We start from the raw sequence: 23,771 nt of genomic DNA, 5'->3' as shown, positions 1-23,771 counted from the left end.
TCCCAAGTTACTCACTTGAACGGATTTTTTTATAAAGTGGGACATCTGGCTTTTTGTATAGCTAGAAGAAAAAAAGAAAAATCTTGATGTAACATTTAACTTCAAATGTCAGACAGCAGCACCAATCACCACAAATACAGAAAATTATTCATGTGCTTTGCTCATATGGAAATATTTACAAGACCTTTAAGTTGGGTACATTTTGAGGGAAACTTGGTACAATCACTTTTTACTCTGTAATAAAAGGTGACTTACTAGACTGAATAGGAGCTCTGGTAGCATAGTACCTAAGGTACTTGACTGCTAACCAGAAGGTTGGTGGTTCAAATCCACCAGCCACTCCTCAGAAGGAAGGTTGGGCAATCTACTTCTGTAGTGATACCACCCCAGAAACCCAAGGAGGGGTTGCTATGAGTCGGGGCTGACTTGATGGCAAACAACAACTAGACTGAATAGAGAGAACTAGATTCAACAGAACAAGTGCTGAACAGTTCAAAGAAATGTATTTTGAATTGTATTTCTTCAGTATGTTGTTGGATGGCCTTAAAGAAAAATAACAATGGCGATCAAAGTGATTTGTTTGGACATATTAAGATTCTATTTGCCTCCATGAAAAGAATGGAAAACTTATAGATGGTCTAAACCCAAACCAAATCTATTGTCATAGAGTCAATTCTGATTCACAGCGACCCTACAGGACAGACTAGAACTGCTCCCATAGTTTTCCTAGGCTGTAATCTTTACAGAAGTAGACTACCACATCTTTCTCCTGTGATGTAGCTGATGGAGATGGTCTAGGCTCTATTTCTTTCAGTTGCCATCAATGATCTTGACTTATGGTGAACCTATGTGTTGCAGAATACAACTGTGCTCCATTGACTTTTCAGAAGCAGAAAGCCAGACCTTTCTTCTAAGGCATCCCTGGGTGGGTTAGAAACACCAATCTTTTGGGTAGTAGTTAAGTGCTTATCTGCACCACCTGGGGATTCCAGATAGTCTAGGTAAGTATGTGGAATTTAAAAGATGAATACTCTTGACTTTTCAGGATAGGAACTAGAGGGCAAAATATTCCACATTTATTTTTATTGTTGTAAAAAAATATGTAACATTTGCCAGTTCTACATTTTAATTAAGGCAGTTAATTTAGTAAATAAAAGAAAGGCAGCAGGCACAAAAAATGGAGCTATCACATTGCAATTAAGAATGTATTACAAATCTGATATGCAATGTACCAGCATTTTGTCATTGAAAACAATATAAATTAAACAGCAATTTGGTCTAAGCTAGATGGTTTATCCTATTGGAATAATCACACCCTCATATTTCAGTGGGTATATTCAAAGCAATGTTTTCTTTATTGTTAAGGATTCTCTAAGACAAATATCTAACATATTAACCTCTCAGAATAAAAGAGAGGTCGTTAGAGAAGAAAATGCAGAAAGGAATGTCAACTGCTTTTGGTTTTCCAAAATTAATCTCTGGTGGCATTCTGGCAAAACCTAGGCGCCCATTCAGCTCATTTGCATTACTACTTGTATTTCCCAATAGTAGTTTTTCACTATGGGGTCCAAAGGATATAGCTTAATACAAAAATCATGTGAGGGGGCACTTTTCAATTAGGGAAGAATGAAAGAAAAGCAACATTCTCCTATTTTTAGTTGCCAATATATTTAAAGATTTTTAAAAACTATGAGTGTTAAACATTTCCCATTGCTCCTGCTAGAAAAATCTTTTTTTGTGTGTCAAAAATAAATTTCAAATTCATGGGAAGAAGCCAAAGAAAATAAAGCCTGAAATTTCTTAGTGCTGCTAGCAGTAGATCTAAATTTTCCTGAAATCTGCATCAAACAAGATTCTTATAGAACAGAATTTTTGCTTCCAAAATAAAAGTGCAGAATAATAACAGAAGGTTGCCTAGGGAACCAAGAACTTACTCATATTCTGAAGTACGTAAAGACAAATAGGTCACATTAAATATGGATGCAAATTCATTTTTCTTGGTTTCTAACCTTCATAGGAACACTTCTCAATACTTCTTAACATGAGAACATAGGAGGCAGATACCAGATGTGCACCTCTCCACCCGCCTTTACCACGTAAGAATAAAACCTGGTAAAACGAGCCTGTTGTACCTGATTGTGTTTCCACTGCCAGAGGATGTCATAGGGAAGCTGGAAGTCAATTCTTTTTTGCCTTAGATACTTTCCTGAAACAAAAAACACTATCAATTTCAGTATCTATTCTGACATACATTCATAAAAAGGAGTCCCAAGAGCCACATAATCCAATATGCATTGACTAGAAAGATGATATTTAACTTTATAGTTTTCTCCATGATGAATTTTAGCTACACTTTCCTGGTTTTTCATATAATATACATAAAGGTATATTTTTAATGCTGTTGTTACTGTTAGGTGTCACTGAGTCAGTTCAAAAGCATAACGACTCCATGTACAACAGAATGAAACAATGCCTGGTCCGGCACCATCTTCACAACCATTGCTACGTTTCAGCCCATTTTCGTAGGTACTGTGTCAATCCATGTCACTGAGGGTCTTCCTCTTTTTCACAGCCCCTCTACAAGCATGATATGTTTTTTCCAGGGACTGATTTCACCTGTAATATATCCGAAGTATGATAAATGAAGTTTCACCATTCTTGCTTTTAAGGAACATTGGGCTGTACTTCTTCCAAAACAGATTCATTCATTCTGTGGCAGTCCATGGTATATATTCAATATTCTTCACCAACATCATCATTCAAAGGCATCAATTCTCCTTCGCTCTTCCTTATTCATTGTCCAGCTTTTGCATGAGTAAGAGGTGACTGAAAATACCCTGGCTTGGGTTAGTGCACTTTGTTTATCAAGGTGACATCTTTGCTTTTTAACACTTTAAAAACGTCAATATTTTCTCCACTTATCATGACATCTCTCACTTGTCCAGTTGTGAGGACTTCTGTTTTATGTTGAGGTGTAACCCATACTGAAGACTGTAGTCTTTGATCTTTATCAGTAAGTGCTGCAAGTCTTCACTTTCAGCAAGCAAGGTTCTGTCATCTGTATATCACAGGTTGTGAGACTTCTTCCAATCCTGATGCTTCCTTTTTCTTCATACACTCCAGTTTCTTGGCTTATATGCTCACTACACAGACTGAATAAGTAAAAGGACACAACCCTGATGCACATTTTTTCCTGATTTTAAACCATATAGTATCTGCTTATTCTATTTGAATGAGTGCCCCTTGGTCTATGTACACCTCTGTATGAATACAATTAAGCTCTCTGGAATTCCCATTCTTCAAGATGTTACCTATGATTGGTTATGATCCACACAGTTGAATGCCTTTGCATAGTCAGTATAACACAGGTAACAGCTTTCTGGTATTCTCTGCTCTCAGCCAAGATCCATCTGACATCAGCAATGATATCTCTCATTCCCATGTCTGTTTTGGAATCCAGCTTGTATTTCTAGCAGTACATTGACAGGATGTACTGCTCCAATTGTTTTTGAATTATCTTCAGTAAGACTTTACTCAATGCTATCATTTGATGATTTCCACATTCTGTTGGATCACCTTTCTTTGGAATGGGCACAAATATGGATCTCTTCTAATTGGTTGGCCAGCTAGCTGTCCTCCATATTTCTTGGCATAGGTAAGTAAACACTTCCATCGTGCATCTGTTTGTTAAAACATCTCAGTGGGTATGCCTTCAATTCTGGATGCTTGTTTTTTGTCAATGCTTTTCAATGCCTATAGATGATCATGCTGTTATTTTAAATATATATGTGGCATAGCTTCCAGCATCACAGCAACACGAGCCAGTGCAGTATGACAAAATGACAGAAGAATGGTGGATATTTTAATAGTACCTATATAAAACAACAGCAGTCAATGGGTGGTGCAAATGGTTAACACATTTGGATGTTAACTGTAAGGCTGGAGGTTTGAGTGCACCTAGAAGTGCCTCAGAAGAAAAGCCTGGTGTCCTACTTTCAAAAACTCAGCCAGTGAAAACCCTATGGAGCTTAGTTCTAGTTGGAACACAGATGGGGTTGCTATAATTTGTAATCAGCTAGATGGCAAATGGTAAACTGGAATGTAAATCAGTGAACAGCAAATTTGCTACCAATAATATACAGGCCATTATGAAGCTAAATAAATACTAAGAATTTTTAGATTGTAATTTTTAACTTCAGATCATTTGGCTTCTGTACTCCTTCATTACTGTATATAATTGAACGTAAAAAGAGCTTTGGTAGCGTAGTGCCTAAGGCATTTGACTGCTAACCAGGAGGCTGGTGATTCAAACCCACCAGCCACTCCTTGGAAGGCAGGCTGGGCAATCTACTTCTGTAGTGATACACAAAATACAAGTTTCCTAAAATAATAATCCCTGCATCTAAGTAAGTTGACTTTATCCATGTAAATTTATGATCTGCTAAAAATCTCCACTCACTGAGATGTTATTAAAGTCAAATTCAAAGCTCCCTTTCAGCCAAACTAGTTATGGTAGAGTTATTCCAACTCATGGTGACCTCATGTATGATAGAGTAGAACTGTGCTCTATAGGGTTTTTAAGGCTGATTTTTAGGAGGAAATCTCCAGGCCTTTCTTCCTAGGTGCCTCTGGTTTTGGTTAGCAGCTGAGCATATCAATTGCTTGTACCCAAGGGACTCTTACTACTACCTAAAAAAGACTTCTCTAATTTTCTGATGCTTTGTGACCTTTCCGTTCTCTCAAACCCCTGGCTCTCTTACTGTAGGACTTGTAGTTTGCTTGTTATTTGTTATTTGTCCATCTTTAGATCAGAAGTCTTCAAAGTGTACTCTGCTGACTCCAAGGGATCCACTGAGGTCAAAACATTTTTTTTTAACCAACAGCATTAAAATTTTATGTGCTTTTCTTATTATGATGACAATTGCACTAATGGTGCAAAAGGAATGGTGGGTAAAAGTGCTAGCATTTTAGCACGAACCAAGGCAACGGCACACAACTGTTATCCCTGTATTCTCCCCCCGCCACATAACCACAATAAAAATGCAAGCATCATTAAGAATGCTCTGAAATAGCAAGAAATTACACCAAATCTTGATCCACAAGTCAAGATTTTTACTATTTTGTATGGCACAATGGAAAGTACACATAAAACAGTTTGTTGCATACTGAAGTTTGATGATTAGCTTAAGGAAAAGCACTTGTGCAACTGGGTGGTGAGCTAACTAGCAGCTTTTTTTTCAGGGAACACCAGTTTTAATTGAAAAAGCAATTGACAAATTGTGGTTATTCAGACTTGGATATAAAAAGGAAGTGAACTTGTTCAGGAAACATAGTGGATAGTATCTGTTATCAAAGATAAAATTTGAGCTTTCAAATGAACATTAGAATTTTGGAAAAGTTGTATCCACTGTTGGGAGCTTCTCAGCTATCTAAAACTTACTAATTTTTCTGGTGAAATTGGTGGCAATATTAACAAATGTAAAAATTTTGATACATAGAAGAGCTATACATCTATGGATCGATCACAATGGTCTAACCTGCAACCAATCAGCAGGATGGCACAGGACCGGGCAGCATTCCATTCCACTGTGTACCATGAGTCAGGGGTTGACTCAAGGGCAGCTAACAAAATAACTCAGTGAACATAACTGTATGAATGAATATTTTCCAAACAGCTAATGCATGAAGTTAAAAAATCATGCAAAGGTAAAAGACCCAATCAAAGTGCAAGAGAGAGAAATGAATTTTAATGTAACAAAAACTGCTCACAAATAATGTCATAAAACAAAATGTGTATAAATTGTTGAATGAGAAACTAATTTGCTCTGTAAACTTTCACCTAAATCGTAAAAAAAAAAACCAAAACAAACACACACACACACACACAAAACTGCTCTTTGATTTTATATTTTACATTACAACTAGTTTAAGCAACTACCATTTTTATATTTATGGTATAGGAGCTCTGGTAGCATAGTGCCTGTGCCTAAAGCACTTGACAATCTACTTCTGTAGTGATACTGCCTCAGAAACCCAAGGAGGGGTCGCTATGAGTTGGGTCCAACTTGACGGCACATAACAACAACAACAACAACAACATCAAATAAGAATTCCACAATTATCATGTATTTTAGCCAAAATAACTTATCACAACAGACCAAATACAAAAACAACAACAACAACAACATCAAATAAGAATTCCACAATTATCATGTATTTTAGCCAAAATAACTTATCACAACAGACCAAATACAAAAGTAGATTTGAGAATGCAGTTGTCTCTATTAAGTGAGACATGAAACAGATGGCAAAAATGTGAAAATCACTCTTACCACCAATTTTTTTCTTTAGTAAAAAATGTTATATATACTAACATGTAATATGTAATGAATTTATTAATTGGACAAAACTGATGATATGTAGCATGGAATACAGGCATGTCTAGAGGAAAATCTCCTATAAGAGTATAGTTAGTAGGAGGATAGAGTACACTTATTGATAGGGAACTATTATGGACACATCTGTTATTGTGTGTTTTCCCTAAAAGATATGTTTAAGTCCTAACCCCATATGTGTGAATGTGGCCTTGTGTGGAAACTGTCTTTGAAGCAGAGGTCATACGGGAGTAGAGTGGGTCCTAATCCAATATGGTGTCTTTATTAACAGACTAACAGATGAATAAAAAACCAAAAACCAAATTCGCTGCCATCAAGTCAGGTCTGACTCATAATGACCTCTCCTTGGGTTTCTGAGGGAATATCACTACGGAAGTAGATTGTCCAACCTTCCTTCTGTGGAGTGGCTGGTGGATTTGAACTGCTGGCCTTCTGGTTACCAGTCAAATGCCTTAGGCACCATGTCACCAGAACTTCTCGCAGATGGATAAAGAAATGGACAAACAGATGTTATGATAAATCAGGTAAAATGTTAATTGTAGAATCTAGGTGGTAGGATACTGGATGCTCACTGTTTTTTATTGTTTTCTAGAATATGTTGAAAAACTTAATAAAGTTTTAGGCAAAAATGGGTAGAAAAATGCTCAAAAAGGTACATGTAAACTATCGCATCTCTGGGGAAGGAGATTTACCTTGTAATGTACATTTTTCTCTCTATACATTTTACAATGAAAGAAAGCACCTTACATGATTTCTCTGGAGAACAGAGTAAAGAAGTGAAGGGGTAGACAGTAAATTCTGTATTAAAAAACAAAACAGAACAAAAACTTTTTCTTTCACCTCCTAAAAAAAAAAAAAAACAACATTCACATCCATTCCAATGAAGCTCGAAACCACAATTTTTCCCACAGCCTAACATCTTAGATTTTCCTCGTAGTAAGTCACCCTAGTCATTACAATGCTTTTACTGCCATTACTTGTATTTCTCCTCTCTGTTTTGTCTGATCTATATCCTGAGAGCTGGGAAAAAAGAATGATAGGTCAGCCTCTTCTTTCCTCATTTATGAAATGAGAGCCATTTCTAAGAAGTGAGATCCCATTAAAGAGATTTCTTTGCTCAACCTCAGCTGGAAATAATGTCCCAGGGAAACATGATCAGGAGGCTCCTCATTTGGGGAGAAAAAAAAAAATCCTTTAGCTAATCCTTATTTTAAAAAAAGGAAAAAAATCATTTACACATTGGAAAATGAGATGAAATCTTCTGTTAGGTTTTCTTATTGCTGTGGTGGCCAGTGAGTCTTGAGATAATCCTGCTATTGATCACTAAAGAATGAGCAAAAAATCATTCCCTTTTCTCCTTGAAATAAAAACTGAATTTATGGGCAAACAAGTCATTTCAAGGAAGGAACTATATAGTACCTCTAAGCCTGTCTTAGGAGCTCTGGTAGTGTAGTGCCTAAAGCACCGGACTGCTAACTGGCTGGCTAGTGGTTCAAACCCACCAGCCACTCTTCAGAAGGGAAGGTTGGGCAATCTACTTTTGTAGTGATCTGCCTTGGAAACCCAACGAGAGGTCGCTGTGAGTTGGGTGCAATTCAACCCCACATAACAACAACAACAAGCCTGTCTTGCCCCTGAAATGTTAAAGGAAGAAGTTCACACTGATACTCTTTTCCAAAATCAATCCGAGCACTAAGGGAAATGAACAACAGGATTTGGAATTGGAAAATCGCCATATAAACACCCCATTGTTCATCAGATAATAAGGCAAAAGAGGAAACCAAAGAGAAGGGGAGAACTCAATAAAAAAGAAGTAACAATGGCTTTTTCTCTTTCCTATTTGCAGAGGACAAAAACAAGATGTTGATAACTGACTCTTTAGAAAAGGCTCAGTTTGGTTATTTAATCTGATTACTGGCTTACAGTATCACTCTACAAATAGGTAAGATTTATTTATTTCCAATTTCCTCTTTGTTATTCTGTATAAGTGGTCTGTAAATAAAAAGTCTGTAATAGTAGTTCTTTCTCTTTTGAAAGAAATGGGAGTTATCAAGTGGGTTATAAACAGCCAAAGTCATCAGCATAAAACTCTCTTCCAATTTAACTTAACATTAGTAAGAATTCAAGTTGATGGATTTTTCAGCCTGAGGAAAAATGGGTGAGACCCAGAAATACAGGTATATTGTCATATTTTTTCCCTTTGGAAGAATGTAAGTTATACACAGGTGTGTTCACAGACGTAACCCAAGTATCTAGAAAACTGCCTGATCACAGAGTGGGTACTGTATAAAAATATTTGCTGAATGAATGAGTGAATTAAAAATATATATTCCATGGCATAAGCTTCAAGGAACTAAACTAATTGTTCCCTTTCAATCCCTTTTAACAGTATCTTCTTTCCTGTTCCCTGAATTTTATCTAAGCACAATTTCTTAAACAAAACTTGGCCTCTTGCTTCCCTCAATACTGATGTGCCATTCCTCCCAAAACTGAACATTATCTACTGTGATAGTTGGAGCTGTGTGTCAACTTGGCTAGAAGACAATTCGGTGTGGTTTAAACAATTGTAATGTGGGTTATTCCCATGATGGGATCAGAAGTATATGCTTTGAGCAGTCAATCCGTTGCAAGGGAGTTTCCCTAGGGGTGAGGCCTGATTCCAATGTATTTATGGACATCCTGGGAGAAGAGATACTCCTCTGTGGATCAGGATACAGTTGTGCTGCCCACAACTCTCCATGAGCAAACAATCTACCATTCAGCCTGGAGATCTGGGATTTGTCATTTGTTGGAGTCAACAGCTGGTACAATGCCTGCCAACCTTGAGCTTGTCAGCACCTGCAGCTGCGTCAGTTGGGAAAAGCCTCCAGCTTGATGTTAGATCCAAGAACTTGGGACTCGCCAGCTTCTGTAAGTGTGGGAGCCATTTTCCTAAGATAAATTTCTCTTTCTCTATATGTATATATAAGCTTTACTGGTTTTTCTTCTCTAGACAACTCAGCCTAACACAATTTGGTACTGGGAGTGGTTCTAGAGAGACAAAATCAAACAGATAGGCTTCCTAAATTGGTTGTCACCAATTCTGTTTTGGTTCTCCAATTTGACTAATCGTAAAGGCACTGGTGACCCTGCCTCCATTAGTAAAGAGGGCCCTGCAAATCCTTGGCATGAGGTGGCGACATTAATATGCAAAATATCACCACTAATAGATCAAGTATTTTTGAGAAGTGAGGCTTGGGTGATCACATATTTGATACTTTTCTGCAATTCTGTCAGCATGAGGAGTATAATAAGGCAGCTGGTTGGTTGGTCCTACTTATACTAGACAAAGTGGTGAAACAGCGAGATGAGTTCAGGGTTGCTGAGCGACAGCTTAAGTGTCGCATAAAAGACCTCAGTGTTTCCAGTTGTGCTCTGAAAGTGTTATTTCTTCTAGTAACAGAGCTAATATTGTCAAAACCAAACCCAGAGTCTCATTGTAAGGGTGGCTGAATTACAACACCAATTAAATTGTCAACCCAGAATGGTATCTGAAGTTAAAGTGAGGGCATTGATTGGGAAAAAAATGGGATCCTGAAACCTAGAAGGGGGACATATGAGCAGACAGTTAGGAAGATGAGGATATGGAGCCTGTAAATTCTGTTGAATCCCTCCCATCTGAAGGGATTACTATAAAACCACTATCCCTTCTACCTCAGTTTGATGGGCTTAACCCAACTGTTCCTGCTGGGTCATTGTCTGAGGCAGAGGCCATGGAAGACACTGCTGAATGTTCTCAGGAACTTCCCCAATCACCCACTGCTGTTGCTAGACCTATATCTAAAGTTAAGTCCAAGTGAGCCCCCAAAAGGTGAAATACAAAGTGTGACTGAGGAGGTGGTACGCTACATCTGAAAAGACCTACTTGATTTTGCTAACATGTACAGATAGAAACCTGGAGAATACGTGTAGGAATGGCTACTGAGGGTGGGGGAGATAATGGTGCAAAGACTGTAACATTGGATCAGTCTGAGTTTATTGATTTAGGCCCACTAAATACAGATTTCTCATTCAATATATCAGCTCCAGAGATTAGGAAAGGATCTAATTATTTGGTTGGCTTGCTGAAGCATGGATTATGAGGTGGCCTACCTTAAGTCAAGCTGAAGTACCAACTTGCCTTGGTATAATGTAGAAGGTATCCAGAGGCTTAGGGAAACCGGCCTGTTAGAATGGACTTATCACAGATTAGAACATGTCTTTCACCAGTACGGTGAATAAATTTGTGAAGGGAGCTGCAGCATCCTTAAAGACTGCTGTGATTGCTATTTTATGTAAGCCGGATTCGACAGTGGGAACTTCCCTAATTGAAGTAAGACACTTAAGTACGATGGGGTGGATCAGATCCCTTGGTACCAGGGGCCAAGTGGCAGCAGTTAATTGACAAAGGCAAAGTGGGCGTGGTTACCTTATAATGGACAGCAGAGTCAGAACAGTAATCAGAATACTCTGATCCGTTTGGAATTATGGCACTGGCTACTTTGTCATGGTGTTCCTAGTAGTGAAATACCTGGCAAACCTACTAAATGTTTATTTGATCTGTATAAAAAAACCCAAACACGCTGCCATGGAGTTGGATCCGACTCCGAGCGAGCCCTCTTTGGGTTTCAGAGGCAATATCACTACAGAAGTAGATTGCCCAACCTTCCTTCTGAGGAGTAGCTGGTGGGTTTGAACTGTATAGACAAAATAATTCTAGGTCACATGAACAGCAGCCTAGATTCAATTGCCAGAATGCAGAGTCACGGCCTCTAAATCAACTCCCAGACTTGAGTCAGTTTACAGACCCACAACCCCCTGAATGAAGGGGAGGGTGGGTCCCCTTGAGGAAGGACCCCACTACACTGCCAAAAATTTATGTCAATTTTTCTCCCACTCTTCCCCAAAGGGATCTGAGGCCTTTTATGAGAGTGACTGTTCATTGGGGAAAAGGAAATAATCAGACTTTTTGGGGATTACTGGACACTGGCTCTGAACTGACACTAATTCCAGGAGAACCAAAGCATCACTGTGGCCCACCAGTCAGAGTGGGGGCATATGGAGGTCAAGTTATTGATGGAGTCTCAGCTCAGGTGCATCTCACAGTGGGTCCAGTGGGTCCCTGAACCCATCCTGTAATGGTTTCCCCAGTTCCAGAATGCGTAACTGGAATGGATATACTGAGCAATTGGCTGAATTCCCACATTGGGTCCCTGACATGTGGAGTAAGGGCTATTACAGTAGGAAAAGCCAAGTGGAAGCCATTAGAACTGCTCTACCTACAAAATAGTAAACCAAAAGCAATACCGCCATCCCTGGAGGGGTTGCTGAGATTTCTGCCACCATGAAGGACTTGAAGGATGCAGGGGTGGTGATTTGCTTATTTGGCCTGTGCAAAAAATAGATAGATCTTGGAGAATGACAGTAGATTACTGTAAATTAAGCAGGTGGTGACTCCAGTTGCAGTTGCTGTTCCTGATGTGGTTTCACTGCTTGAGCAAATTAGTACATCTCCTGGTACTTGGTATGCAACTATTGATCTGGCCAATGCCTTTTTCTCAATACTAATTTCAAAGGACCATCAGAAGCAGTTTGCCTTCAGCTGGCAAGGCCAACAGTATACTTTCACAGTACTTTCTCAGGGGTATGTCAACTCCCCAGCACTATATCATAATTTAGTCCGTAGGTATCTTGATCACCTTTCCCTTCCACAAGACATCACACTGGTCAATTATATCGATGACATTATGCTGATTGGACCTAGTAAGGAAGAAATATCGATGACTCTAGACTTATTGGTGAGACTTCTGTGTGCTAGAGGGTGGGAAATTAACCCAACAAAATTCAGGTACCTTCCACCTCAGTGAAATTTCTAGGGGTCCAATGGTGTGGGGCATGTTGAAATATTCCTACTAAAGTGAAGGATAAGTTATTTATCTTGCTTCCCCTACAACTAAAAAGGAGGAAGAATGTCTGGTGCGCCTCTTTGGATTTTGGAGGCAACATATCCCTCATTTGGGTGTGCGGCCTATTTATCAAGTGACTCAGAAAGCTGCTACTTTTGAGTAGGGCCCAGAACAACAGAAGGCTCTGCAACAGATCAGGCTGCCATGCAAGGTGCTCTGCCACTTGGGCCATATGATCCGGCTGATCCAATGGTGCTTGAAGTGTCTGTAGTAGAGATGTTTGGAGTCTTTGGCAGGTAATCGCAATGCAGATCCTTGGAGTTTTGGAGCAAAGCCCTGCCATCCTCTGCAGATAACTACTCTCTTTTTGAGAAATAGCTTTGGGCTTGTTACTGGGCTTTAGCAGAGACTGAACACCTAACCATGGGCCACCAAGTCACCATGAGGCCTAAGCTGCCCATCATGAACTGGGTGTTGTCTGACCCACAGATCATAAAATTGGATGTGCACAGCAACACTCCATCATTAAATGGAAGTGGTGTATCAGAGATCAGGCTCAAGCAGGACCTGAAGGCACAAGTTGCATGAGGAAGTGGCCCAAATGCCTATGGTCTTCACTCCAGTCACATTACCTTCTCTCTCCCAGTCTGCACCTATGGCCTCATGGGGAGTTCCTTATGATCAGATGACTGAGGAAGAGAAAACTCGTGCCTGGTTTACAGATGTTCTGCACGATATGAAGGGACCACTTGAAAGTGGTCCCTGTTGATCCAGAGGCATGATGCAGCAGCACTGCAGCTCCTTTCTGGGACTTCCTGGAAGGACAGTGGTGAAGGGGAATTCTCCCAATGGGCAGAACTTTGAGCTGTGCATATAGCTGTTCACTTTGCATGGAACAAGAAATGACCAGGTGGTCTGGCACTTGGAAGGAGCATGACTAGAAAACTGGTGACAAGGATGTATGGGGAAGAGATGTGTGCACAGATCTCTCTGTGGGCCAAAGTAGTACTTGTGTCTCATGTGAATGCCCACCAAAAGGTGACCTCGGCAGAGGAGGACTTTAACAATCAGATGGATGGATGACCCATTCAGTGGAAACGAGCCATCTTTTTTCCCCAGCTAATCCTGTTATTGCTCAATGAGCTCATGAACAAAGTGGCCATCATGGCAGGGATGGAGGTTATGCATGGGCTCAGCAATGTGGACTCCCACTTACCAAGGCTAATTTGGCTACCGCCACTGCTGAGTGCCCAATCTGCCAGCAGCAGAGACCAATACTGAGTCTGTGATATGGAACCACTCCTTGGGGTGATCAGCCAGCACCATGGTAGCAGGTTGATTACACTGGACCACTTCCATCATGGAAAGGACAGCATTTTGTTCTTACTAGAATAGATACTTATTCTGGATATGGATTCTCCTTCCCTGCACGTGATGCTTCTGCCTAAACTACCATCCGTGGACTTACAGAATGCCTGATCCACTGTCATGGTATCCCACACAGCCTTGCTTCAGATCAAGGGACTCACTTCACAGAAAATGATGTGCGGCAATGGGCTTATGCACATAGAATTCACTGGTCTTACCATGTTCCCCATCATCCTGAAGCAGCTGGCTTGATAGAACAATAAAATGGCCTACTGACAACACAACTACAGCATCAGCTAGGTGGCAATACCTTGAAGGGTTGGGCCAATGTTCTCCAGGAGGCTGTATATGCTCTAAACCAGCATCCAGTATATGGTGCTGTTTCTCCAATAGCCAGGATTCACAGGTCCAGGAACCAAGGGGTGGAAATGGGAATGGTACCACTCACCATTGTCCCTAGTGACCCACTCAAAAAATTTTTGCTTCCTGTCCCTGCTACCCTATGCTCTGCAGGTCTGGAGATCTTAGTCCCAAGAGGAGGAGCACTTCCACCTGGAGACACAATACTGATTGCATTGAACTGGAAATTAAGAATGCCACCTGGCCATTTTGGCTTCATCATGTCTCTGGATCAACAGAAAAAGAAGGGCATTACTGTACTATCTGGTGTGATAGATCCTGACTACCAAGGGGAAACTGGATTGATATTACATAATGGAGGTAAAGAAGAATATGTCTGGAATACAAGAGATTCTTTAGGACTTCTCTTAGTACTACCATGTCCTGTGATTAAAGTCAATGGGAAATTACAGCAACTCAGTTCTGGTATGACTACTAATGGCCCAGACCCTTCAGGAATGAAGTCTGGGTCACCTCACCAGGCAAAGAACCACGACCAGCTGAGGTGCTTGCTGAGGGCAAGGGAAATACGGAATGGGTGGTGGAAGAAGGTAGTTCTGAATATCAGCTATGACCATGTGACCTGTTGCAGAAACAAGGACTGTGATTGTTATATTTCTTCATTGTATATGTGCATCAAATATTTTTGTTTCCTTGTTATAAACTGAAATGTAAATAAGGTTAATGTGTTTCAGCTGTACGCGTGTTAGCGTTATCATGTTAGGTGCAAATATGAATTTATAATTGTCCTTATTTAGAGATTATATATACTTAAGAAGATGTGTACAACTACCAAGTTGACAAGGGGTGGACTGTGATAGTTGGAGCTGTGTGTCAACTTGGCTGGACCACAATTCTGTGTGGTTTAAGTAATTGTGATGTGGGTTATCCCCATGATGGGATCAGATGTGTATGTTTTGAGCAGCCAATCCATTGAAAAGGAGTTTCTCTAGGTTTTCTGGTTACCTAGTGCTGCTCTGACAGGAATATACCACAAATGGAATGGCCTTAACAAACAGGAGCTTATTCTCTTACAGTTGGGAAGGCTAGAAGTCCGAGTTCAAAGTGCCAGGCTCTAGGGGCTGTGTGAAAGCCCCTTGAACTTGGGCTGCAGTTCTGCCTCTTGCTCCTGGCCCACTGAAGCTGGAGGTTTTTCTTCACTCACCTGCTGGCTGCTGAGGTTGACAAGTAACAAGGCACAGTCCCAATATTACCAAACCACACAGCAGGCCATTAATTCAAGTCCATTACAGTCCCAAGATCGGCAGAGCATGGCAGGCTTCTGAACGATGACACGGCTACATGCAGGGTTCAAGTGTGCCATAAGCTAGAGACCATTCCCAAAGCTGTTTCTAATATATGGTAAGCAGACCACATACCCAAAGTACATACGCAGCTGCTCCAATAGATTCTACCATGGAGTTAATCACCAATCTCACCATGGGGAATAACTACATTCAGCTGCCCAGCCAACTCAACCAGGCCTAGCCAAGTTGACACACAAACTTAACTACCACACTAGAGGTGTGGCTTGCATCTAACATATTTATAGACATCTTGGGAGAAGAGACACTCTTCTTTGGATCGGGATCCTGTTGTGCTGCCACAACTGTCCATGAGTGAACAATCCATCATTTGGCCTGGAGATCTTGGATTCGTCATCCGTTGGGAGTCAACAGCCAGTATACTGCCTGACAACCTTGAGCTCGTTAGCCCCTGTAGCTGTGTGAGTTGAGAAAAGCCTCCGGCTTGACATCTGATCCAAGACCTTGGGACTTGCCAGGTTCTATACGTGTGTGAGCCATTTTCCTAAGAAAAATTTCTTTCTCTCTCCCTATATATAAGCGTTATTGGTTTTGCTTCTCTAGAGAACCCAGTCTAACACACCTACCAATTTATGGTCTTTCTTCCTTGTAAACCTTATTTAGATATCTCTGCTTTTGACAGAGCTATTGTAAACAACCATATTCAATGCTCTGTTCAATATAGTAGTTAATGTAATTAAATTTATCAATCTTTCCAGACAGAGCTGGTACATTTTGTATTCTTTTCTATCCAATGTCACAAAAATACCTAAGAAAAACCCAGAAATAGAGCCATCGATCTATGGTCAGTTGATTTCTGACAAAGGGCTGAAATCCATTACATAGGGAAGAGATAGTCTCTTTAACAAATGGTGCTGGCAAAACTGGATATCTATTTGCAGAAAAATGAAACAAGATCTATACCTCACACCATACACAAAAACTAATTCCAGATGGGTCAAACACTTAAATGTGAAACCTAAAACTCTAAACTTCCTCAAGGAAAAAATAGGAGCAAATTTAGGGGCCCTACTTTATGGCATAAATAGACTGTCAAGCATAACCAAAATGCATAAAGAGCAGAAGATAAGACTTCTGTAAAAGAGTAAAAAGAGAACATCCAGATTGGGAAAAAATATTTGATAACAATGTATCTGATAAAGGATTTATCTCTAAAATGTACAGAAAACTCCAACACCTAAATAACAAAAAAGATAAAACAATCCAGTTAAAAAATGGGCAGAAGATATGAATAGACATTTCACCAAAGAGGATATTCAGGCAGCCAATAAACACATGAGGATATGTTTGTGATCATTAGCATCAGATAGCATCTGGCCCCAGCACTAATAGCAAAGTTCAACAAGACAGAAAATAACAAATGCTGGTGAGGATGTGGAGATATTGGGACTCTCATACACTGTTGGTGAGATAGTAAAATGACACGATCACTGTGGAAAGAAGTATGACAATTCCTTAAAAAGCTGGGATTAAAAATACCATTTGATCCAGCAATCCCATTACTAGGTACAAATCCTAAAGAAGTGAGAGCCAGGACAAGAACAGATATATGCATACCCATGTTCATCGAGCAATGGATACAATAGTGAAAAGATGGAAACAACCTAGGTGCCCATCAAGAGAAGAATGGATAGCCAAATTATGGTACATACACTCAATGGATTATGTAACACTGAAGAATAATGCATAAAACACCGCTTAACGTGGATGAACTTGAAGGACATTATGCTGAGTGAAAAAAGTCAATCACAGAAGGACGACTATTGTATTAGTTCATTATCGTAAAAAGCCAAGGAAAGCTTTATATATGGAAGTAAACTTTGTTTGATGGTTATCAGGGGTAGGAGGGGAAGAGAGGGACTACTGATAGATAGGTAGAGACATGTACTGATTTGGGTGAAGGGCAGGGCAATGTACCAAATGTAAGTGATCAACACAGTGGCACTGAGGAAGAGGAAGACACAGAGAGGTACATGGGAGGTATAGATAACAAAGATGAATTCTTGTGCATGTACACTACTGCATTGTCAATGATGGCAAACATTGATCTACGGGTGGACAGATTGGTAGACAGGCTGAATGATCATGGGGTAGTGTGCACGTGATCACGTATAGGGTTGGCAGACAATGTTTCTAAAAGTGTATTTGTATATTCTGTAAGAATTCCCAGGTATATGGTATGATAGAGCCTGGTGGAACTCCTGAGACTATGGCTCCTAGCTGCGCTTCAGGTCTGGAATTGAACCCATATCTGTTGCAGTCACCAGTAACCTAGTGGCATCTTCCTTCTGAGGAGTGGCTGGTGGGTTTGAACCGCCAGCCTTCTGATTAGCAGTCAAGTGCCTTAGGCAGTAGGCTACCAGAACTCCTTAAGTCTGGGATATATCAGGCAAAAGAAAACCTTGCTGTTCCATGGGTCCCTAACTGCTTTCTTCTATCTTTCAGTATTCTTATGTTTTAAAATATGATATATAGTATATTACAAATATAAATGTTTTCAGTAGTACTAGATGAAAAGCAGTCTATCTTCTTGGAAGTGTAAGACTGTTTATCATGATGTTTTTGAGATTAATCCATATTGTTCCATGTATCAGAAATTTTATTCCCCCCTCCGTTTTACTACTGGCTAAGGAGCTCTGGTAGCGTTGTGCCTAAGGCACTTGACTGCTAACAAGAAGGCTGGCGGTTCAAACCCACCAGCCACTCCTTGGAAGGAAGGTGGGGCAATCTACTTCCATAGTGATACTGCCTCGGAAACCCAAGGAGGGGTCACTATGAGTTGAATCTGACTCAACGGTAGTGAATTTGTTTTTCAGTTTTAGTCATCTACTACATGAATATATACTCTCAGTTTATTTTCCATCCTTCTATTGACAGATGCTTGGGCTCTAGTTTTATGCTGCAGGAAATGAAGTTATAGACATATGTAATCATTTTCTTGAGTAGATATATATGTTTAGTTTTACAAAAACTGCCAGAGCTTTGTGGTTGTATCATTTTACTTTCCTACAACTAAGTGTGAGCAGTCAGGTTGTTCTACATCCTTGCCAACATTTGCTGTATTTTTAATTTTAGCCACTCTGGTGGATAATGGTATCTCACTGTGGTTCTAATCAGCGTATCTGTCCGATAACTAAAGATTTTTCACGTGTTTATTAGCCAACTGTGTATTTTCTTTGGCGAAGTCTCTTCAAATTTTTTGCCCATTTTAAACTGATGGTTTGTTGTCTTCTGTTTTCAAATTTCTTTCTAGGATTTCTTTACATATTCTGGATATAAGTCCTTTGGTAGGTGTTTTGTGAATATTTTCTCCCAGTTTGTGTCTTGTCTATTCATTCGGTAATGGTGCCTTTTGATGGCCAGAAATTTTAAATTTTGTTTAATTTGTTAAAAATTTCCTTTATGGTTATTGCTGTTTTCAATCTCAGAATTTTTGCTTACCCTTAGGTTATGAAGATATCTTTCTTATTCTTTCTTCTAAAACCTGTACAGTTTTAGTTTTTATGTTTAGGTCCATACTCTATGTCAAATCAAGTTTGTGTTTGGTATGAGGTAGGGTTCAAAGTTTAATTTTTTTTTCCATGTGGACATCCAATCACTATAGCTCAATTTATTGAAAGGAATTTCTACTTCCTATTGAATTATTTTGGCACTTCTGTTAATAACTAAAAGACCATCAAAGAGTTGGTGTATTTCTGGGTATTTAATTCTGTTTGACAAATATAGAATCATACCAGTACCAGAGTTTTGATTCTACTGCTTTGCTTTCCTTTTTAAGAATCATTTTTAACATTCTAAAACTTTTGTGGTTCCACACAAATTTCAGAACCAGGATATCAATTTTATACAGAAAAGCCTACTGGTATTATGACTTGGATTACACTGAATACAACAAAAGAGGCTTTTAATCCTTGAACATGATATATATCTCCATTTATTTGTATCTTTTTACTTTCTCTGAACAATGGTTTAGTTTTTAGTGTAGAGGTCACGTCTGTTTTGGGGAAAATTTATTCCTACTTATCTTAGTTGTTTATAACACTTTTCTAAAGTTCTAAAAAAATGTAATTTTCTAGTTGCTTTGCTTCCAATATGATAAATACAATTTTTAAAAATTGAATTTGTTCCCAGTAACTTTGTGACTAGTTGTGGTTTGCTTGTAGATCCCTTTAGCTTTTCTACATAAATGGTCATGTTATCTGTGAAATGAAACAATGTTTCTTCTTTCTTCCATATCTTCATGCCTTTTCTTGCCTCACTGCACTAGCTAGAATACCTAGGACAATGTTGAATAGAGTAGTGACAGTGGACATCTGTATCAGTTTCCAAGGAACGCTGTAACAAATTATAAAGTGGGTGGTTTAAAATAACAGAATTAATTGTTGCACAGTTTTGGATGACAGAAATCTAAAATTCAAGGTTTTGAAAGGGTCATGCTATCTCTGAGGCTCTAGAGGGAAGATCCCTTCTTGCGTCTTCCAGCTTCTGGTATGTCTAGGTGTTCCTTGGCAGCATAACTACATTTTCTACCTCTGTCTTCACATGGTTGTTTTCCCTCTATGTCTGTTTCTCCTCCTTTTTTATAAGGATCTCAGTCATACTGAATTATAGGCCACCCTGCTATAGTATGATCTCACGTTAATTAATTACATCAGCAAAGATCCTATTTCCAGATAGTGTCACATTTACATATACTGGGGTAGGACTTCAAAATAACTTTTTAAAGATCTTTTAAACTTGTAACATGTGCTTCAGTCCTATTTTGGGGGAAGCATTGATATTACTTTATTAAGAATGATGTTAACTGTAGGTATCTTGTAAATCCCTGAGGAAATTCCTTTCTAGAACTAGGAGTTATTCTTATTTACTTATTTTTTTTTTTTGTGTGTGTATGTGTATCTTCAGGAGCTCTGGTAGCATAGTGCCTAAGGCACTTGACTGCTAACCAGAAGGCTGGCGGTTCAAACCCACCAGCCACTCCTTGGAAGGAAGGTTGGGCAATCCTACTTCCGTAGTGATACTGCCTCGGAAACCCAAGGAGGGGTCGCTATGAGTCAGGGCCGACTCGACGGCAAATAACAACAACAACAACAATGTATATCTTCATCATGAGGGATTTCCTTTTTTTCTAAGGTCTTTGTCAAGTTTGTATCAGGATTATAATGGCTTTATAAAGTGAGTTAGGAAGTATTTAATCTATTTTCTGAAAATATTTGAATACTGAGTAATACTGACAGTGGACAGTATTACCTCGTTGTTTGTTTTGCGTAAAAAGAGAAATGGCCAGATATGTGATTATATACTACTGATTCATAGATTGTGGCCCGTGGTTTGGCTGGATGTCAGGGATTTGAAAGGAACATGATTGGAAAATGGGTAACAAGGACATATGGGGGAGGGAGAAGTAGACAGACATCTCTGAACGTGCCATAGAAATGTAGATCTTTGTATCTTACGTGAATTAATGCTCATCAAAGGGTGACCTTGGCAAAAGAGAATTTTAACAACAAAGTGGAGAGGATAACATGTTATGTGGATACCAGTCAGCCGCTTTCCCCACTTAACTCTTGTCATTGCTTACTGGACTCATGACCATAGTGGCAGGGATAAGGGTTACGCAGTGGCTCAGCAATATGGACTTCCACTCACCAAGGACAACATGGCTACAGCCACTGCTGAGTGCTTAATCTGCCACAAACAGAGACCAACACTGAGTCCCTAATATTGCACCATTCCTTGCAGCAATCACCAGTAACCTAGTAGCAGGCTAATTACACTAGACTGCTCAGGGAAAGGGCTTTTACAAGAACAGGCAAATACTCTGGATATGGATATGCCTTTCCTGCATGCAATGGTTACCATCCATTGGACTACCATCCATGAATTTACAGAATGCCTTATCCATTCTTGGATAAAGGGGCTTACTTCACAGGAAATGAAGTGTGGCATTAGGCCTATGATCATAGAAGTCACTGGTCTTACCATGTTCCCCATCATCCTGAAGCAGCTAGCTTAACAGAATGATAAAAATGCCTTTCAATTACAGCACTCAATAACCTTGCAGGACTGGGCACTACAGGAGGCTATATATGCTTTAAATTAGCATCCAATATATGGAGCTGTTTCTCCCAGCCAGGGATCACTTGATTCCAGTTCCAGGAATCAAGGGGTGGAAATGAGAGTGGCACCATGTGCTATTACTCCTAGTAACCCACTCATAAAGTTTTTGCTTCCTGTCCTCGCAACCCTATACTCTGCTGGTCTAGAGGTCTTAGTTCTGAAGGAAGGAATGCTCCCACTAGGAGACAACAATAATATACTGTATATACAACAAGTAGTTTCTGACTTATGATGGGGTTCTGTTCTGACAACTAAGTACTAAGTTGATTCTGGTAAGTTGCATACTTTTTTTTTTTTTTTTTAGTTTTCATTACTGTTGCCTTTTATTATCAGGGTATTGATAAATCTAATCTTTGTCTTTGGGGATTGGAATGAGAATGATAACATTAGTAAATTATGCACTACACTAATGTATATAGCACATAACAACAGTAAGAAGTACAAAAACAAATCAACAATAAAAAGGATGGTTTTAAGTGCTCTCTGTCATAACTCGAATACCTCATAAATCAGAGACTATTTGCACATATATTTGTTGTTTCGGACCATCTAGTCAATTCTGACTCATAGCAACTGTATAGGGCAGAGCCGAACTGCTCGCCCCATGGTGTTTCTGAGGCAGTAATCTTTACAATAACAGATTGCCAGGTCTTTTCTCTTGTGGTGTCACTGGGTGGATTCAAACCACCAATTTGATTAGCAACAGAGTACTTAACCACTGTACCACCAAGGATATATATCTATACCTAAGGATATTTATCTATACCTATATATACATCTATATATAAATCAAATTCACTGCCATCAAGTTGTTTTCTTCCTTCCCTTATCTCATTATTTATTTTAAAATACAAGTTGAAAAAGGAGTATGTTTTCATTGGCACATGTTATTTATATCATGGTAGGTAAAAATAAGACTTCATAATTATCTTATTTAGAGATTATGCATGGTTTAAGGAGATGTCTATAAGTGCCAAGTTGATAAGGGGTGGGCAGTGATGTTAATTTTATACGTAAACTTGGCTAGGCCATGATTCTTAGGGTTTAGCAAGATGCTGGATGGTTGCTGTCATGTGATATGATGTAATCACCCAATCAGTTCAAAGGAGTGCTTCCTTGGGATGTGGTCTGCCTTCAGAATATAAATGGATAGTCTGGTAATGTTCACTGTCTTTCCACCCTGCACTCACCTGCCACCTGACCTAGGGATTTGGGATTTGCTAACCCCCACAGAGAGAGCTCTGGTGGCATAGTGCTTAAGGCATATGACTACTAATCAGAAGGCTGGAGGTTCAAACCCACCAGTGACCTCTCAGAAGGAAGGTTGGGCAAAGTACTTCTGTAGTGGTACTGCCTTAGAAACCCAAGGAGGGGCTATTATGAGTCAGGACCAACTCGATGGCAGTGAGTTTGAGATGAGTGAACCCCCACAAATGTAAGAGCCAGTTCCTTGGAGTAAATCTCTCTTTCTCTACACATCTCACTGATTTTGCTCCTCTAGAAGACCCAACTAAGGCAGTTGCCCTGTTTCTTTAAAAACAGCTGCCATAAATTGATTCTAACTCATGGTGACTTTACGTGTGCCAGAGGAGAACTGTACTTATTAGGGTTTTCAATAGCTGATTTTATAGAAATAGAGAACCAGGACTTTTTTCTGAGGCTCTTCTGAGTGGACTCAAACCTCCAATCTTTTGGTTAGCAGCGAGCAGATTAATTATTTACACCCTCCAGGGACTCCTCATATTTAGTTTCCTTCAATTTTTAACAGTTAATTTGACCTGTACAATGTCCCTTACTTTGGGATTTTCTGACATCACTATTGAAGGGGTTAAGCTTCTTTTACAGGGCATGATAGAAGTAATGCCATGTTGTCATAACATGCTACCAGGAGGCTCATGATTTCAGTATGTCCCATGACTGATGACCACTTTATTTGATTAAGGTGGTATCTTCCAGGTTTTTCATTGGAAATTACTGTTTCTCTTTGATAAGTATTACGAATGGCCTTTCTAATATTCTAACTTTATGTAGCAAGGTCAGCTTCTAGTTCCTCATTTTATATGGGCCAAAATATTATTTTCTGGCTAGTTCAAGCTTAAAAATCTCAGTCCCCAGGCACAGACACCTATATTCAGTTTTTTTTTTTTTTTTTTAAATTAGGATTTGGGTGAAGATTTACAGAGTAAATTTACTTTTCATACAGCAGTTCACATATACTTTGCCTCATGTCATTGACCAAA

At 39.4% G+C, this 23,771-nt stretch overlaps 1 protein-coding gene across 1 annotated transcript in view; it reads right to left on the bottom strand.

The window, feature by feature from the left end:
- ASH1L (ASH1 like histone lysine methyltransferase) overlaps nt 1-23,771 on the bottom strand; it is a 253,198-nt gene that overhangs the window by 34,682 nt on the left and 194,745 nt on the right. Inside the window, exons 7-8 of the mRNA XM_007948473.1 lie at nt 2,133-2,206; nt 16-61 (exon numbers count right to left, since the gene is read on the bottom strand). Of these exons, the coding sequence (XP_007946664.1) occupies nt 16-61; nt 2,133-2,206 (120 nt within the window). The remainder of the gene's footprint in view (nt 1-15; nt 62-2,132; nt 2,207-23,771) is intronic.

Source organism: Orycteropus afer, unplaced genomic scaffold (genome assembly GCF_000298275.1).
Source record: "Orycteropus afer afer isolate SDZICR_OR568_19922 unplaced genomic scaffold, OryAfe1.0 scaffold00217, whole genome shotgun sequence".
NCBI lineage: Eukaryota > Metazoa > Chordata > Mammalia > Tubulidentata > Orycteropodidae > Orycteropus > Orycteropus afer.
The sequence above is the reverse complement of the archived record's forward strand: the minus strand, read 5'-3'. Positions and strand labels throughout refer to the sequence as shown.